This window comes from Cryptomeria japonica, chromosome 3, assembly GCF_030272615.1.
Source record: "Cryptomeria japonica chromosome 3, Sugi_1.0, whole genome shotgun sequence".
NCBI classification, from domain to species: domain Eukaryota; kingdom Viridiplantae; phylum Streptophyta; class Pinopsida; order Cupressales; family Cupressaceae; genus Cryptomeria; species Cryptomeria japonica.
Genome location: NC_081407.1, coordinates 396,629,382 through 396,649,680, shown reverse-complemented (window position 1 = coordinate 396,649,680; position 20,299 = coordinate 396,629,382). Strand labels below are relative to the sequence as shown.

Below are 20,299 nucleotides of genomic sequence, written 5' to 3'. Positions count from 1 at the left end.
CAAGAGAGACACAAGGATTCAATGGTCAGTGCCGCTATAACAATCTACAAACTATCAAAGTTTCTTTAGAAGTAATAAAATCAGATTACCTGCATTTGCTATCAGATAGAGACCATGCCATCAAATTTGCAGAGAAGACTTAAAGAGCATTCACAAAAAAGGAGAAAGACGTTGATAAACTTAACTTTGAGTTATGTTTAGCTCACTTTTCTCTCTACAAAGCAAAAAATCAGTCGCCTGTTGTAGCCACATCAAAGGAACAAGAATGTGATACAAGGACTATGGAGTTCAAACGAATGATTGAAAGAATTAATGAGCTCGGGAGTGATGAAGAACTACTCAATGACTACACAAGCTCTACTTTGGGAAGTGCACTTCTGTTGGGCCTGATAAGAAAATTTTGCATAGCGATACATGTTCCATTTCTAATGCAAAATTATCTCTTCATGATTTGATTTGTGAGAGACCCCCTAATTCATGCAATGAGAATGGTGAGATATGGAGTCCAAGGGATAATTTAGGATATCCAATGGAGCAAGCCAGTGAATTTCACATTCATTGTATTGTGAGTTATGCACATCATTTTTCTTTCAACCCACATGCAAATGATTTGACCATGCTTCTGATGACGCATAAGAGTGGTATAGAAAAGAGATTACATAGAACACTCTAATATGTGGTGCAACCTTCTACGAAAGAAGAATATGAATCTCGTAGGTCTCCCAATCTGTTTCTACAAGATGGATACTATGCTAGGATATTGGATAAGGAGAAAGAGATTTCGCACATTGGTTCTCTAGTTGTAATCAAAGTGGCATATCAAAAGCCATTAAATATTGGGCTTAGCAGACTCTCAATTCGGTTGCGGGATCTAGGGATTTTCTTGGTGGATGGATTGCTTCACAGTGTAATAGAGATTGATAGAGTTGTTGGGTTTAGTTGTATCTTATTGGTACAATAAGGATATAGTGGAGCATTCTTCAAATTCATTTGGGATCCTGGTATTGGCATACACATTCAGATTCATTGGGGAGAAGCAATCTCTAGGAAGGGGCAACTGTCATGTCCCTTTTCAAGACATCAAATTAATTTAATAATTTAATATTTCGTTGCTCAAAATAACTTTATTTTATTAATAAAGCGCAACTAATATTTTATTATTAAATTAAATGGATTTTAAGGATAATATTTTATTTTATGGCAGCCTAGTGCAAAAGGAATATTATTTTATTTAAAATGATTTTAAAAATATATTATCCAGAAAATTCCCAAGAGGTTATAAAAGGACGCTGAGGAGGCAATAGGCAATCATTTTGTATATTGTTTATTTCCTACGTTACCCCGAATTTCCGGGACGGGGACGGCGGGACGCGTTTCCGGGACGGCAATTTTTTTTGCCAAATTTGGGGATGGCAGGGGACAGCTATATAAAATATTGGGAAAATTTAAAATATATAGGAAAATTCTAAATGTTCATATGAAAACATGGATAAAGCATGCATATATACATTATATGAATATGAAAACATGGATATAGCATGTGTATGATACTATGAAAACATTTTAGAATGTAAATTCTGAACATACAACATTGTCAATACTCGATATGCAATTATGCATTCATAATTCAGAATTTCAATTCATTCACATTGTCAATATGCATATCATAATAGATATTAAAGAAATAACATACAAAATGTCAAAATGCCCAAAAGCTACATTGTTGCCATATAGTTTCATTGTCAATTACGATATGAAAATCAAAATAGTACTAATGAATTAATATTTTATTATTTTGATTTCCTATTTATAATTTATTATTTATTAATTTTAAATTTTTAAATGTTTAACAATTAATTTAACAATTTAATATTTTCTATTTATAATATGAATTAATTTTAAACATTTGATATGAATTAAATTTTAATAAATTTAAAATTTAATTAATGTTGCCTTTTAATTTTTTTAATAACAATTTGAGTTAATAGGGGCCCATATTACAAAATTAAAAAAAATTTGAAAATACAACATTTTTTATATTTTTAATAGTCTTAGATGTGGGGGACGTCTCGCTGTCCCTGGGACGTACGGACGTCCCCTCTAAATTCTTGGCAATCTGGGGACGGGGGGAAACGTCCCCTAGTCATCCCCAAGTCCCCGAAATGTCCCCGGGACTGGGACGGGAGTTTTCAGGCCAGGGACGCGTCCCCGGGTTACATAGTTTATTTCTCTTTTGGAGATTTTTGCCTATGGCCATATTTTTTACCAGAGGGACGAAAACTCCAATGATTTCCCTAACGAACAAAAATGTGGAACAGTGCAGTTCCAGCCAAAGATCAACAATGAGCTGAAAATTTGGAATTTGGAAATGAAAACTCTTGGATTCCACTGATGCACTTCATACAGAAATCACCCTTGTGCTGAAAGATCGAGATTCAACTAGATTTGTTTAGTAACAAAGTATCTTTCCTATTGTTGAGAATTTATTATACAAATCTATGAAGCTTTATGAATAAATTTATAAAATATGGATTTGTGAGGAGCATTAATATGAGCTTATTGAATAAATTTAGGGGTGAGAAAATATTTTGCAGGGCAAAAACTCTTGTTGCTGCTAACATGAGAATGCTATGATGTTGGGGTGAGGTTCATATTGGTTGATGTGAAGATTGATTGTATTGGGCAATAGAAGATTGGTAATTGTTGGCAATTACTCTTCCATTTCTGGCCGCCATAATCAGCAATTTTGGAAGTGGGCATTTGACAGAATTTGTGGGTGGTGGGACCTCTATATTGTTGGTGTGACCTTGCTTGTTGGAGTTTTTGTTCACCATATTGGTGTGGAATCTTCCTAGTTGGTCAGAAATTCATTGTGGGCAATTTGTTTATCTGCATTGGTTGGTGCAAACATCTACTTGCTGGGTGTTGGATTAAGTCAGTACTGGCGTGAAAATAAAAGGTCAGTTTGGAAGCATTTGAGGAGACTAAACTGATCACTGCCATTTTACAGGGAGTCATTGGGATCTTGGCTGGAGATAGGGGTTGGGAAGGTCTAATCTTGGCTGGCACAAGCTTGTGAAAAGCCTTAGGTGGCTGAATGGAATGACCTTGTGCATTGGACAGATTCAATAACCTGTGCATAGGCAACAGCAAGAGTCATTTGCCTAGTGATTGGAAAACAGCATCAAGTTTATATGCTTGTCATTCACGAGAAAGGTCAGGAAAATGTAATGATTTATTTCTGCACTTGTTCTTGTAAACTGCAGTTGCAAACTGTATATTTGTTCCTCATTATATAGTGAATGTATGGCAATGGCTGTTATAATGTAAAATGAATTGAATGTTCATGAGAAATGAGTTTATTAAAACTTCAAAGCTGTGGTAAACTTAGCTTCCATAATCTAAAATGCACACAAACTGTTCAACATTACGTTTTCTCCTTAAGCATTGTAGAAAATTGTCTTGGGCCTTTATACAACTAAACCTAAAACTAACAAAATTCACAAACATTTACCCTGTTCAAATTGTCCCTTAAAGTTCTGCATTAAACACAAATTACTACTTCAACTTATGTTTTCGCCTTGGATGCAGCACTGTCTTGTCAACAGCTAAGACTGCAGCAAGATTTTTAGATTAATGTGGACTAACAAATCAAGCACAAACACATACAGCTTCATACCAATTATAAAAAAGACTAATATGTAGCTGCAAACAAAGTTTAAATTGATTAATACCAACGAATGCTATTGTTTCACTAAAACAAGGGGCAATGGTCAGCACTAACAAAAAAAAAGATTTAATAAATTAGCATCACATGATTCCATGAACTAAATTGTTTTTTTTAAATGTCTGGTAAACTTTTTAATGTGACCGGTCACGCTGGCACAACATGCTGTCCAGTACCACGTGAAAGACTTTTAACCCAAAGCTATGAACAAGTGAGGTCACAAACAAGGGACCTCATCCCCGATTAACAATGCTGAGGCTCAAACTCGCGAGCACATTGGATCAGCAAAGGCACAAGCATGCAATCACAATGGCCCAGCAAGGGTTTGAACCTTGGTGGACATAACAACAACAACACCACTTAACCAACACACTATGGGATGAACCCCCTCCATGAACTAAATTGTTAAATTGCATTCATAGTTGCAATTCTAAATAGACAACCTGTCAATATAAGGTTTAGCTCAAAACAATCTACCTTTGATTAACTTCAAGGAATTACAAAGAAAGATTTGACAACTAATACAGAACAGCTAGATGGGTTCTATAGCATAAGCATAACATCTTCTATTTCTCATTACACATAAATACTTAAAGGCATTAACTAGACTTCGACTTTGAGTGACAATCTCAACAACATGAATCTGCCTTCAACTCTACTATATTATGTGTAAATGAGACATATTTATAGCTTAATAGATGTAGCTTCTAAAGCTCCAAATAATAATAAAATAATGACATTAAAGTAATTCTATCTTCATCTATTCCAAAATAATATAAAGTTGAATTTCCATCACTTTCTTTACTCTTTCTCTTCTCATCTTGGGCCCCCATATGAAGGGAGGGCCCAAAATTTTCTCCATCGAATTGCTTTATTTGATCTTCATCATTGACTTAGGCACTTTATTTATATTCTGAGGAGATTTTCGAAACACTTACTGCTTTTCTTTCAATCTAAAGGAAGTTTTGAATTCTTTCTCCAACTGAAAGTGGAACATTTTCGGTTACTTGCCAAAATAATGATTCTCATCAAAAAAAGGTCTTCCTGTTGGAGTTGGGCATTCAAATTCCTTCGTGGTGGAAGTTTGATATTGGCATGCTAGAAGAAAAACTCCACTTCTTGGCATGGAGTGGCACCCTTTTTCATTATCTGGGTTTTTGACGTTGGCAAGCTGTCGAGAAAGCTACATTTCTTAGCATGCAGTGGGGAAAGACAATATAGGAAGAAATCTCTTATTTCTTTGTCTATGTAGATACAACAAAGTCATTGAATAAGTTTACTATTTTCCCATTAAAAGTATAAAATTAAATAGCATTGTTCTAAACAAATTAACACTTCATTAAAGATAACTCAACTTTTATTTGCCAAAATGCAAATGAAATGAAACATAATTGAACCAACAGTTTTTCAACTTACAGGAATGAATCCTGAATCAATAATTCGAACAACTTCAGATACATTAGCATTTTCAACCTGCATGTGAACTTTACACATCAATTCAAATCTTTTCTTGTGCAACTTACATTTTTAGATTCGAATCTTATTATATGAAATTTTATTTGAGACTTGAATGAAAACAATTTAATATCGTGCATTGTATATTAAGTTCCATATTATATGAAATTTTATTTGAGACTTGAATGAAAACAATTTAATATTGTGCATTGTATATTAAGTTCCACTAAACAAAAATTATGTTCTACTTGTTTTAAGCAAGCCCTAACTATGCGCATCAACATATAGAATGAATAGCAATCAAAGTTCATCTAAAAGCTTGGGGCTTTGAAAGAACTTGCAGAAAAACTTGGCAATAACTAATGAAATTTTCAAAAATTTAAAAATACATATTGTATAAAATAAAATTACAAAATGTGCATATTACTGAATTTAGGAGACAACCAATTGATATCCTTCATATCTAGATCAAAATTTGAGTTCAATAAATATTGATACCAACTGCCAGTTTCAATATAAATAAAAAACTACAAATTATAAATTTCTTCTATGACTAAATGGAATGTCCCGTAACTAATATTTTTCAATTTTTACAAATATTAATGAAATGCATGAAACCTCACTTTGTGATCATCCAATTCTCAATGTGGGTCAGGTGAGAGAGTACATGGTGGTTAGGACATTAACTAACACGTAGAAGGCCACATAGTTCTACAATGTATGCAATATGGTGCATCCAAATAATTAACCATATCTTGGCAGCATTGCCATTCAGACTTACAATCCAAAGATAATATGGGGGTAAAGTACACAAACATTGACAATAAGAATGATTAAGTAGTGAAATACTCTTCTACTTTACAAAATCACCTCCAAACACAACTATAACTATCACCTGAAGATATTCAGAAACATTAGTTTGGCTTGTGGCCACTCATCGGAGAAATATGGTAGCTAAAGGATCTAATTATTATTAGTTATACAATTAGCGGCTCCTTAGTACGGTGACCCAGCTAGTAATATTGATATAATACTATCTTCCTCCCAAATATAAGACAAGCCAAAAGGGAAGTACAATGATCAAGAAAAGTATAGTAATAGTAACCAACCAATCAAAAGGTTTTGTGTCAGACTTGTCAGAAGCTTGTCTCTCTTATGACACTGCCTCCTTACAAGGTATGGCAACATAAACTGATGAATATTTTTGTGCCCTCCATACCCAACGTTTGGTGCTAGAACAATAGCAGCAATTACCTCTCTTTAAACACAGACATCTTCCAAAAGATTTATTTTTTTGCAATAAAATATAACATGGCCAACAAAGGATGAACTACCAAATATTATTAAAATATTTTCCACTAGTTTACACCAATAAAATATGAATGAATCAACCACAACTAATATTAAAAATACCAAACTGGAATTTTGAAGTACGGAAACACACAAACTGAAATTTCCATTGGAAACTCGTTATAAAAATAAACATTACACCATATTGGAAATCTAGAAAATCTTCGATCTTTGGCACAACTAAAATCTTCAATATGCTTCTAAAACAATATTTTCACATAAATGAAAATATTGGAATGAGAGAGCTGCTCTATCTTGGTCACATCGGGTTCGCCTCTGGGCCCCCCTGGTACGGGTCCGGGTTCGACCGGGTCCGTGGTACGGGTCCGGTTCGACCTGGGTTCGACCAGGGTTCGAAAAACCCAGAGTGGGTTGGACCCTGGTTGAACCCAGTCGAACCCGGGGTCGAACCCAGTCGAACCCGGGCGGACCCAGTCGAACCTGGGCAGCTAGGCGGCCCGTAAAGTCAAAAAACAATGCAAATTTAATTTTTTTTTCAATTCCGCCTTGTAAAAAGTGAAAGTTATAACCTTAAAAAGCAGAAAATTAGACGTCTTAAAAAAACAGAAAACTGATGCACGCCATGGAGTTCCGTGTGGGTTTGAAGGTTGTGATTTGGTGTTGGCGGCGGGGGCGCTGCCCCTCGACCCTGCCCTGTACCGCGACAGGGAGCGCGCCCTGGGCGCTGCCCCGGGACCCTACGAGGGGCGCTGCCCCTCGACCCCGCAAGGGGCTCTGCCCCTTGACCCCGCTGGGGGCGCTGCCCCTAGACCCCCGCAAGGGGCGCTACCCCCAAACCCCTGCAAGGGGCACTGCCCCTTGACCCCATTGGGGGCGATGTCGGCAAAATCCAGGTCCTCAGTTTGAAAAATTAAACTTGGATGTTCTTAGTTTGAATCCATTTAATGATCAAACTTTAAATTGTTGAAAGTTGAAACAATGATACTTGAATATTTTATCATTTTGATATTAGACTTGATGTATATGATGCTGTTATGGTATGATCATGATGCTACGATTACAAGTTTATGTTGGTTTTGTTGTTTATATGATGCTATGTGACATGCTAATCTTAATTCATGCTTATAGGTTGCATATATATATAATTTACATGTTTTTGTACTAACGAACCCAAACCCCTTTTCAAAATTTTGCCGTACCGGCGTACCGGGTTCTTCGAACCCGAACCGGTACCTGAACCCGAACCGGTAACTTAGCATCAGTGCAGAAGGCATGAAGGTGGATCCTAAAAAGATTAGAGCAATCATTCATTGGCCACCACCTGAGAACATAACACACTTGAAGGGATTCTTGGGTCTATGTGGTTTTCACAGAAGGTTTGTGAAGGGATATTCTCCATTGGCTGCCCCCTCACAGATCTCACTAGGAAAGGAGCTTTTGAGTGGTCAGAAAAGGCACAAACAGTGTTTGATCGGTTCAAGGAGATTATAAGTTCATGCCCTATTTTGGCCTTACCCGATTTCACCAAGCCCTTCGAGCTACAGTGTGATGCATCAGGAGAAGGTGTTGGTGCAGTCCTTATGCAAGACAAGCATCCTATTGTCTTTGAAAGTAGGAAGTTGAGAGGACCTGAAAGATTGTATTCAATATATGATAAAGAGATGCTTGCCATAATGCATGTTGTTGCGAAGTTCAAGCAGTATCTCATGGGGAGTAAATTTGTTGTTAAGACTGATCATAACAATCTTAGGCACTTCATGCACCAGAGAGATCTAAATGAGAAGCAGCAGAAGTGGGTTAGTAAGCTTCAGGCTTACGACTTTGACATTGAGTATGTCAAAGGGAAAAATAACATAGTGGCAGATACAATTTCAAGGAGACCACATCTAAGCTCTTTATGTGAGCTCATTGCTGATTGGAGAGACTTGTTGCTGGCTAATTATGCCAAAAATCAGTTTGCAACCAGCCTTATTGAGGGTACTTTTCATGATGAAAAGTATAGTTTGGTGGATGGTTTGATAATGTATAAGGGTACAATCCTTCTTCCACCTGAATCTAAGTTGAAGGAGAAGGTATTACAAACTTTTCATGACATAACCCTTGCTGGTCATCAAGGGTTTTTCAAGACATACAAGCAAATCCAAGAGAGATTCTCTTGGAAAGGGTTGAAAAAGATGTCTTGAAGTACATCAGGGAATGCCATACTTGTCAGAAGAACAAGGACAAGCACACTGCACCCGCCGGTTTGTTACAACCATTGCCGATTCCCAGTCAGAAATGGGAAAGTATCTCTATGGACTTCATCACTGGGTTGCCTAGAGCTAGTGGGAAGGATTGTATCTATGTGGTGGTAGACAGATTAAAAAAATTTGCTCACTTTTTCGCTATCACCAGCTCATTTACAGCACCACAAGTTGCTGATGTGTTCTTCCATGAGGTGTTTAGGCTAAATGGGCTGCCTAAAAACATTGCAAGTGATAGGGACAGCAAGTGCCGAAGCACTTTCTGGAAGGAGATTTCACGATTGTGTGGTACCGTGCTTACCCCAACACGAGTTATCACCCTCAAACTGACAGACAAACGAAGATAATAAACAAATGGCTGGAAGGCTATCTCGGAAACTACGTTTCAGAGCAGCAGAAAGCATGGGTGAGATGGTTGCACTTGGGTGAATACTGCTATAATTCCACCTATCACATGTCCATCAGGATATCACCATTCATGGCACTGTGTGGTTATGAGGCTCCTAGCTTTGCTGATTTGGTTTTTGGTGATAGTCGAGCCCCTCAAGCAAAGGACATGGTTCAGCAATGTCAAGATATTCTGAAGGCATTGAAGGACAACCTTCAGATTGCACAAAACCAGCAGAAGTTGTACGCTGACTAGCAAAGAGTTGAGTGCTCATTCGAGGTTGGAGACATGGTCTACTTGAGACTACAACCTTTCAGACAGTCTACTCTTAAGAAGAGTGGAGCGGAGAAACTCAAGCTGCGTTTTTATAGTCCATTCAGGGTCATCAAGAGACTTGAAGTTGTGGCTTATGAGTTGGAGCTACCACTGAATAGCCAAAAACATAATGTCTTCCATGTGTCACGCCTCAAAAAGGTGCTTGGACACAATGTAATGGTCTCCACAAATTTGCCTCCTTTGGATGAAGAGGGAGAATTGATGCTCATTCCATAGGAAATCCTTGATGTCAGAGAACAAATTTTGAGGAGGAGAACCATCAGAGAATACTTAGTGAAATGGAAGAACTTACCAGTTGAGGATGCTACTTGGGAGAATGAGGAGATTCTGCAGCATCCAGGCTTGCGATTGCTTGTGGGCAAGCAATCTTGGGAAGGGCGGACTGTAATGTCCCCTTCTCAGTAAGGAGTAATCAGTGGTCCATTGGCCTATTTCGGAGACCCGTAGCCTAATAGGAATGGAGAATAGGGTTTCCTATTTTTGTGGAATTCTGCACGAGCCATTTGAGGACTGTCTGGATGGAATTCTACATTTTTGTTCATGGATTCCTTCTGGGTTTTTTGAGAGTTTCATGGTGGTATAACATGCATTTAGTTCTAAGGAGATGTCTGAACTTACAATTTTTCGTAAGTGGGTGTTTTCATGACTTACTATTTTTAGTAAGTGCCAATTCAGGTAGTGCTATTTTTGGCAGTCTTCAGCAGAGCTCCAATCCAATTCAAATTAGTGTATTTTGCACCTCCGTTCAAATGGTTGATTTGGCAGCAATCAGTGGTTGATTTACAATTGTTACTTAAATATTATCACTTTATTCTATAGTTTAATATTTAATTATTTCATTCATTATATTTTGGAGGAATGACTTAGGAAGGAAAATATTATGTTATTTATCCAAAATCCCACTCTATTTTCCTAAGTCAAGTGGGCGTCCAAATGAAGTCATTTTACACTTAATGTTATTTTCTCAAAGTTCGAACTTGTGCACCTTGATAAAGTTCGACTAGGCAGGATGGAAAGGGGACGCCATGTCTTGAGGTGACATGAAATGAAATGAAGTGAATTTCAAATGAGTTTGGGCGCCATTTGCATTTGAATTTTCAGAGGGAGAAATCTATAAATACAAGGTATGGGCTCTTCATTTGAGCATCTTGAGAATTTACACCGTTATCCTGTCGGAATGGATGAGTGACTGAACTTCGAAGTTGGAAGAGCTTCCTAGTTGCTTCAATTTCGTACTTGAGACATAGTACCTAGCTAGATAGTTGATTTTGGGCGATGTTTTTGGAGTGCTTGATTCTGTTTTCAGTGTGAGTTTTGGAATTTCTATGTTGCTGGTGCGTACTTGGCTGGAAGTGAGTTTTATTCGTAGCTGCCTATGTGTTTAAAGCATCATTCTGGGTATTGGCTCTATTTATCTGTACTCCCAGGGTGATAAGGTTCACAAATTTGCAGATTGAGATTTGGAGATTCAGATTTTTAGTTGCAGATCGAATTTTCCAGCTTGGTCGTACCATTTTGGTTGTGCCTCGAGTTGCGTGTTGAGTGTTTGTGGTGTTCGTGTGGCTGGTTTGAGGTTTGGATCTCATCGTCTATGCTTTACCTTTTGTTTTCTTCCGTTCTCGTGCAATTCGGAGTTGATTTGGTTGATTTGTAAGCATATTAGTGTGTCCATAGCTTGCTGGTTTGGTGAATTTCTATACATTTTCAGAATTTCAGAATTGGTGTTAGCAGTGGTTTTGGCTTGTCATCTCCATAGTTCTTATTGTAGCAGATTGGGATGTAATGTCCCCTTCTCATTGATGACCTTCCAGTGGTCCATTAGCTTATTCCTGAGAGCCGTAGACTAGGGTGGAATGAAGAATGAGGGTCCAGCATTGATGAAGCGAGGACTTACTATTTTTAGTAAGTCAGGGAATGGCTATTATGGTGATACTATCCTACTGAGCTCTCCATGCTCTGTCACTAGGCGTAAAGATCATGCTTTTTGGAGCATTAGTTCTTGACTTACTATTTTTAGTAAGTGGCAGTATGGCATAATTCTATTTCTGGCAATGGACAGGGTCCTGATCCTGCAACAGTTAAGTGGTCTTCCTCGCTCAGTTTCATCCTGGTTCTGACAGTAATCAGTACGAGAGTCATATGTGACGCAATTAAATATTATTTCCTTATCCTAAGGTTTAATATTTTATTAATCTGATTAATTGCTACTGATTTATGGAATTTGGGATTAATGTCTATTATCTCCTAAGTTTGGCGAAATTCATGTGTATTAAGGGGTGTCGAAATAATTTAGAGGAGTATTATTTTTATATTGCATCTCTAATATTCGCCAAAGTGGTTAACGTGGGTCCATACCTTTGGCGTGAAGTTTGACTCTTGAAAATGGCGCTACACTTGGGTCCACATGAAGGTGAAATGAAATGCAAATGAAGGAAGTGGAGTTTGGAGGAATTTGCATTTGAATTTTGATGGTGAGAAGTTATAAATAAGAGCCTTGGGCTCCCATTTCAGGCATCTTGAAAAATTGTAATGTTATGCTGCCGGTTTGACGATAGAACTTGAGGCTTCGGAGTGTGTCTCCCTAGTGCTTCCCGGTTTCGTACTTGAAACATAATACCTAGCTACGTGTTGTATTCTACTACATTCTCAGAGCTTGCCTTAGACATTTTTGGTGTTGAAGTGATTCTGGAGACTTGCTGGTTTGCTTGTGGCTGAAGTACCTTTTCGATCATACCTCTCTGCTGAAGCGACTGACGGTTTAGAGTATCATCTCTTTCTTCCTTCCCAGCACTGGCGATATACTTTGTGAGTTTATAGCATGTTTGTTTGAATTTTGAATTTTCTAAGCTAAATTGAAATTCGCAGGCTTAGCATGGTTTTCTGTTTTGCATTGGGATGCGTGCAAAATTAATAAGGGGTTGTTTGCATTGTGGTTTTAGTTGGTTGTTGTTGCACTTGATATATTGTGGGTTTGGGACGGGTTTGAAGTGATTTGGATGGGTATTGAGGGAGTTATGAGCTTTTTAGAGTTTTCATAGGCTATTGATTTGTAATTCCAGCCTGCAGATTAGTTTTAGCAGAAATACATGTTTCTTTTTGGGATAATCTGCATTATTCTCCTTCTCTTATCTCTCATTTTGTAAGGTTAAGTAGTAGTACTACTAACCAATTTTGCTTTGTAATTCTCATCCCACTGAAAAAGTGGAAGAGGTTGGCTTGTCGGCTACTATCAAGCAAAATTGTAATTTCAGTCCTCCCACTACATAAGTGGTCGAGCGATAGTTATGTGTAATGGTCCTCTCGCTGCATAAGCGGTCGAGTTGAGGTTGATATGTAATTGCAGTCCTCCCGCTGAAATATTGCGGTTGAGTGATTCTTATTTTGTGTATCTTACTTGGCTAGTTCACCGCCAAGTTTCCTTGTTTTCCTGCTGGATAAGAGGAAAGGGTTGGCTTGCCGCCCAAGCATTGCATTGTATTTCAGTTTCTTAAGCTAATGATCCCCTCAACACCGTATGCTCTCACCTTCCCACATTGGGCAATTGGTGATCAAAAAGTGGAAGGGTTACTTTCCTAGCATGTTTCAGTTTATGATTTCTAACCTTAACGGGTTAACTTCTTGTTGATGGTTATTGTTGGCCTTCAAAAATCAAAAAAAAATAACTGGGATATTACATGGGATCATTTCTTTGATCATTGAGAATGTAATGCTTCTTGGATGCTAACAGTGTAATGTAGGTACACTTATTATAAGGCTGATTTCAGTAGTACTAAACGGTCAATTATTCCTACTTTATAATTGTATTCCCCGCTGAAAAGTAGAAGAGGCTGGCTTGCCGCCTTCATCGGATAATTATAATTTTGTCCTCCCACTGCATAAGCAGTCGAGTGATATTTGTTTGTAATGGTCCTCTCGCTGCATAAGCGATCGAGTTGAGTTTTGTTGTTGTGTTCAGTCCTGTTGTGCGAATCGCACACCAATCCCCGTCTTGGACAGGGACCCCACGGTTTGTGCCTTTCTGTCTTTGCGGAAGAGGAAGGGGATATGAAGGGTCAAGTTGGTGAGTGATGGAGTCTGGAATGTCATCTTGATCTTCAAATACCCTGAAATTTGGCTAAGTCTAGAATTTCCTGACCCTTAAATTTGGCTAACTCTGAAAAACTAAGGAATCCTCCAAAAACTAGAATTTGCAATATAACTCCTGGAGGTACGAAACCACTCTCAAACATCCTGAAAGTATATATGAAATATAACTTAAAGTTTAAGATTCTTATACTTAAATGTTATATTCCATAAAATGATCCTTCGGCGAGATCTTGACAAACTTGCCCAAGTGCCCAAACTCGCACTTCTTGAGGAAAACGTTTAAAATCGCTAAAATGCCCAAATTCGGACCCTAGGGCTAAAATGTGAAAAAGTGAAAAAGTTGCAAAAAGCCCCCAGAGGTCTGAAAATCACTTAAGTCCTCCAATTTCAGACCCTGGGGCTAAAATGTGAAAAAGTGAAAAAGTTGCCAAAAGTGCCTTTTGGTCCGAAAATTCACTTAAGTTGCCCAAAATGCCTTAAGGTCCGAAAATTGCTTAAGTTGCCAAAAGGTGCTTTAGGTCCAAAAATGATAGAGTTCACAAAAATGTTTAAATGCTCCGAAATTCACCTTAGACTTCCAAATTCGGACCCTGGGGCCGAAATTCAAAGTTTGACACACTTGCAAAAAGGGCTAAGGGTCCGAAATTCGTCGAATTTGCAAGAATAGCCAATGGTCCGAAGTTTTCTTTAAGTTGCAAGACGTGTTCAAGGGCCCGAAAATTACCCTTCAGCTGGAACAAAAACCCCAAGCGCTCCGAAATTCGCCAGAAGGTTAAAGTCGCGAAATTCCAAACATGGGCCTAGGGTCCGAAGTTTTTAAATGAATTTGCAAACATGTTTAAAGCTCCAAAAATCCAAAGGCGTTAAAAACTCCGAAAACAGTTTCAGTTCACAAAAAAGTTGAAAAGTCCCAAAATGCCTTGATTTACCAAAAGCGTGGAAAGGTCCGAATTTATCTTTAAAATCGCAAAATTGCCCAAAGGGCCAAATTTCGGACCCTAAGGGCAAAATAAAAAACTTGTTGAAATTGGCAAAAAACAGGAAACATCCAAAGTTCGCAATTTCCTTGTGAGTGCCAAAAATTGCTAAAAGGGGAGTATTGCGGGAGAGTTAAGATAAAGAGTTTAAAATTTGCAAAATCACCAAAACCTCCCCAAGGTCCGAAATTCGCCATAAACTTCAAAAGTTGCAGCACGAAGAAGCAATATAGGGAATTCGAAGTTGATAAACCCTTCCCAGGCTCCGAAAACCAGAAAAGCATGAGTGTTAGGATTTTAAAATTTGCAAGAGCTCTTCAAACCTCCAGAATCGTGCTTAAGAAGTTTTCAAAACGTCGTAAACCCATTCAAAACGCCCAAGACTCCAAAGGTAAAATCACGCAGAAGTAAATCCCCCAAACACTATCAAGACCAAGGATCAGATTTCACATTCAAACAGAAAGGAGAAGCATTTTCAAGATACATCTCACAAAGAGCTTCTCAAGCCAGACGTCGTAATTAAATTTAATATTTGTTAAATTAATTAATTAATTTTTCAAATTAATTTAATGAAGTGAAATTGGTTGATTGATTGCAGGACGTCATTAAAGAACCAAGAAAAAGACTTGAAACGCAAATCAAGGAAGGATCGCAATCCAAGGCCAGGCGCTAAAGACTGGAAAAGAAAAAAATATGGGAACATGCTGCAGTAGCGCGAGAGCAACCAAACATTGGGAACCATGCCGCTGAACGAAGATGAAGTCCACCACCGGAACCAAAGACCAAAGAATATTCTGAATGCTACAAGTTTATGCCTTCTCGAGAAAACGCACACAGCTAGATTTAAGTCCAGAAATTCAGTTTTAAAATTGAAAAGGCTTTATTGTCAACTGCCTATGGGTCCCGTGCAAGATATTTTTGTGGATAACTATTCCCAACCACCAAAAAGATTGGATAGACCTGAATTAAAGCCAAATGTTGGCAGGTAGTTGAGATAGTTGCTGGTTGGATAACTGAGAATTAATTCGACCTGGGTTAAAGCTGTCAGCTTCTAGAAGGCAGATCAGGACCCTTGGATGCAGTCCATCCTAGCCTCTGATTCAAAATTGTAAAACTATAAAAGGCAGAGGCCTTTCTTTTGTAAAGGGTTAAATGGTTAGATTGTTAGATAGTTAGATTTAAGAGTTAGAATAGGTTAGATTTTAAGGAGTAGCATAGAGATGCTGCAGAAATTGTTGTAATAGGTAGATGAAATCAATATATAAACATTGATTTGGTGTTTATTGTCTTGTTTTCATCCTGTTTGCATGGTTTCTTTCAGTATTTTAGATAGATCTTTTTGTTTTGGGTGTACAAGTATTTGATAGATTCAGGCTCATACCACTGAGGATATACTGATTGTGTGTCCTTTTGTGTGGTTAACCTGAGCCTTCGATTGTGCTTAGTTCAATTGCAGATGTTCGTCTGAGCTGCGCCAGAATTGGGTGCTTAGTTGTGCGTCTCCAGTCTGAAAATCTTCCAAGTCCCTTTGAAGATTGCACCGTGTTGTGCGTCGCACACACTCCCTGTCGCCGACAGGGTCCCCCTTCCCTATTTTTTTTGAGCTTTTTGTCTTTGCCCTGCTGAGTTTCGCGCAGAGTTTCTCGCGTCTTTTCGAGCGAGTCCGCGACTGGTCCATAAAGTGATGATGTCAAAGGAATGAGCCGATGAGTCCCCCCGGCTAATCTAGCCCTCATGCATGAGTGCCGAGAGTTTGTTTGAAGTTTTAAAAATCGCCTTAGGTAGGCGTAAGGTAGTAGGAATTGGGGAAGCCCGCCAAGCAAGAGCAGTGCGCCTAAAGGTCGCATGAAGACCAAAATCGCCGTTTTTCGCATAAGAGCTACGAAGTGGATTGCATAAGGTTTATTCCCACGAATGTTTGTAAGGATTTAAATGAGAGATGATCTTCACCTGCTAATGAAGGATCAAACTCCCCGACCAAAGTGCCGAAGTCGCGAGGCCGGCCTGAATGCCTTAGGATTCCGAAGCCTCCAAAATCCAAATTTGTGGAATCTGGCAAAACTAGTCTGAGGTCCGACATTTAACGTAAGTTTTCAAAATTGCCTTAGGGGCAAATTTCGGACCCAGAGGCCCAAAGGGGTTAAAATTTCACTAAGTTAAACTTGCCAAAATCGCCCAGGGGGCCGAATTTCGAACCCTGAGGCGAAAATTTCAAAATTTGATGTTTCCCATTTGGTCCGAAAATAATGTGAAATGCCTTTAAGTGTTGCAAAAGATAGCTCCAGGTCCGAAAATCGCTAAAGAATGTCCAAATTCGGACCTTGGGGCGAAAGTTAGAGAGTGTAAAATGCAAAGTATTCCCAAGGCGCCTCCAACTCCGAAAAACGCCTTAAAACCCCTATTTTCGGACCCTAGCTCCGAAATTTGAAAAATGGCAAACGTGAAAGGTTGCACGAGAATGGCTGAGGTCCGAAATTCACCAAAAGTGGTTCAAGCCTTCGAAATTCGCCCTTAGCTTTCATTTTCGTACCCTATGGGGGTAAGAGAAAAAGCGTCGAAAGTTGCGAAATAACATTTAGGTCCGAAGAATGTAAAAAAATAAATTCGTAAAATGTGTTTCAAACTCCGAAAAGCACTTGGGCGTCCATTTTCGGACCCTAGGGCGAAAAGTGTAGGTGCAAGATGTCGCAAGAGGTAGCTCAAGGTCCGAAATCACTTGAAATCCCTATTTTCGGACCTTGGAGCGAATATTGTAAATAGAGATAAAGTGCGAAGTATTCCAAAAGCACTTCAAGCCCCGAAAATCACTTAAGTCCCCATTTTCGGACCCTGGGGCGAAAATGTAAAACGGTGAAATCGCAAAATATTCCAAAAGTGCTTCCAGCTCCGAAAATCACTTAATACGCCCATTTTCGGACCATGGAGCGAAATTGAAAGTTTTAAAAGCATCGAAGGCTGTAAAAGCCTCCTCCAGGTCCGAAGTTCGATTGAGATGCCCATTTTCGGACTCTAGCCCCGAAATTTCAAACATGTCGAACTTGCCAAAGCGCCTTTTAGGTCCGAAGTGGGTGCGAACTTGCCTAATCGTCTTTTAAGTCCGAAGTTGGTGCAAAAGTTGCGAAGGGCGCATTTTGATCCGAAGTCATCACGAAGCGCCTTTTAGGTCCGAAAAACCCTTCCTTTAGATAGTGAAAACATCTAAAGTTGCATATAGCGTTGAGGTCCGAAGTTGGTGCGGGCGGCAACATAGCGCTTGGGATCTGAAGTTTTCCATAGGCGTCAAGCTCCGAAGTCATCGCGAAATACACTCCAAAACACCCAAAGCTGTAGAAGGTTAAAATCGCAAAGTATACCTCAGGCTCCAAGCTCCGAAATGTTAGAAGCGCCTTGAACTCCGAAGTTTATCTGTAAATTGCGAAAGGGAGTTTAAAAGCATTCAGAGCTTCGAAATTTGCAGGATCATCTTTGAAGTTCGAAAGTTTTACTTGTAAACAGCGCCAGTGCTCCGAAAACCCAAAAGCCCAAATCCCCAGCAGGTGAAAATCGCAAACTTTCCAAATTGCAAAAGAGGAAGTGTTAGGTCCGAAGTTTTTGCCAAGGCGGTGACTTCCGAAATTCGCCAAAAGCCTACAAATCGCGAAATTTGCGAAACTTGCAAAGAAGAAAACGTAGCTTAAAATTTGCAAACTCTCCAAGGTCCGAAAATAAGAAGGTAAAAGGTTGCATTAACTCTTCCCGATCATTTAAAATTCAGATTGCCAATTACCCAGGGTAAAACCATTTAAAAATGATAAATTCTCTTTTGTCCAACAACCGCGAAAATTTAAACCAAAGAGATAACCGTTGGAATTCAAAACTTTGCAGGATCGTTCGTTCATTTCATGCGGCAAGGTCGAGCAATCTCTCGCCATCCGCTCCCATCAGGTAAGTACGCTTTGTCGCGTATGATCATTTGAAAATGCTTAAATCGAATAGACAAATGCGTGAAATTTGATCAAAATGCTTGAATTCTTGAAATCTGCATCTCTTTTGCTCATTAAACATTGTTCAAAGCACTTGAAATTTAGAATTCACCCCTAAGGCTTCACCAGAAATTGTATCTCTTTTCAAACTTAGGAAAATTTCCATGCTTTGCCTCTGTTGAAAATTAATCCAAAATCCAAAAAATGATAAGTATAAATGCGCAATCAAAAATCTTCATGAATGTTGTGGTTAAAATTGATCAAGCCCTTTTTAGCTAGAAACGTCGCCCCATGTCCAATCTAAACTTTAAATTAATCCCGGCATGCTGGGGCATTTTGCTATCTAACCCGCATTACTTTTCTTGTATCACCTCGTAATCCGCGTCTGGCTGTGCAGGATAAATGCCAAAATCGGCGATGGAATAATCAAAAACGCCCACTGCAGCCGAGACCTCACGAGCATCCAAATCAGATATCCCGCATAAGGTTGAAAGGATGAAGTATCAATATCAGAGGGGAGGATTGAGGGAGTCGAAAGTTCAGAGCATCTGGGACAACATTGGTGATACCGACCTTGGCCATATCGATATTCAGGACTTCAGGAATCGGGTCTTCTCACCCAACGCATATGGCAGGCCTAGGCAGATGGTGGAAAGTGGCATCGCCAAAGCGGCGGGATTTCCTCCAGTGATACAGAACTATGAATTAGTAGTAGAGGCTGCCCGGCATTATGAACTGAATTCCAGACTAGTGCTCCTCGAAAATATGACCATCGCCGACTTCTCCCCTAAGGCCATTGGTGATGCATTTGACATCCCCTTTCCAAACAATCCCACAGCTACAACCATAGATGAAGCACAAGGGGCATATGATATGAATCTGGCCCGATGCAAGGCACTGATCAACGAAGAATGGTTCAAGGAGAAAAGGCCTTCAAGCGCCAGAATTGTGAAAAAGACCCCCAGGAGTGATTTTCATAATGAACATGGGGATATGGTCACCTTACTCAATTGAGTCATGGGACTTCCTAAGTCCAGCTACTTTGAAGAGTGGATGTTCTATTTTACAGAGCAGGTCTTCGCCGGAAAGTCTAAGTTTGACTGGGCCCAGATCATAAGTGATAACATCCACACTCAGCTGATTGAGCTCGAAACGAAGAAGTACTTCACCATGACCTCTTATTTGGTCTATATGTTTGCCAAGAACCAACCACTGCCAGGATTGATAATGAAAGGTGAAATCGGGAATGGGCCCGGTCAAGTGAAAGTCTATGATTGTTACCCGCAGCTGCACTACCAAGATATAGCTCAGAGGGAAAAGAACAGCCCGGCTTATGCGGTTGGTCAGTATGAACGCGTCAATGATGCCTTCACAATGCGCCTGGTCAGGCTAATGCAGGGAGGGTTACACATAAGGCTCTCAGAGCAAGCTACTACTTTAGTGCAGAGGTATGGAGCCTGGTTCATTCAGTTCCCAAGGTTTTCCTACATCCGAATAGCTGGCTTCGATGGTGCTCCCCTCCGACTTCCACGGTATCCAGCCGACAAAGTAATTCTTATGGAGGTTGCAAGGCAGTCACGCCCGGCCGGCATCTTACTCCGAGAAAGCAAGCAAGCTGGATTCACATTTCCTATGATCATAGGCAACCATGATGTCCACTTGAAGACCCCTACCCTAGCAGAGGAGTCCCTTGCAGAGCTGGCCTCTTATGGCCTACAGGACCATTTTCCAAGAAAATATTTCGATCATGATAATCTGGCAAAAAGAGCCTATGGTCGAAGGTACAGAGCAAGGGAGTCAGTTGAAGACTATTG

At 39.3% G+C, this 20,299-nt stretch overlaps 1 protein-coding gene across 5 annotated transcripts in view; it reads right to left on the bottom strand.

Moving 5' to 3' along the window:
• LOC131047927 (isopentenyl phosphate kinase) overlaps positions 1–20,299 on the bottom strand; it is a 307,620-nt gene that overhangs the window by 98,734 nt on the left and 188,587 nt on the right. For all 5 annotated transcript variants that reach the window (XM_059218360.1, XM_059218359.1, XM_059218358.1 and 2 more), the window contains exon 6: positions 5,144–5,200. In XM_059218360.1, coding sequence (XP_059074343.1) covers positions 5,144–5,200 — 57 coding nt within the window. The remainder of the gene's footprint in view (positions 1–5,143; positions 5,201–20,299) is intronic.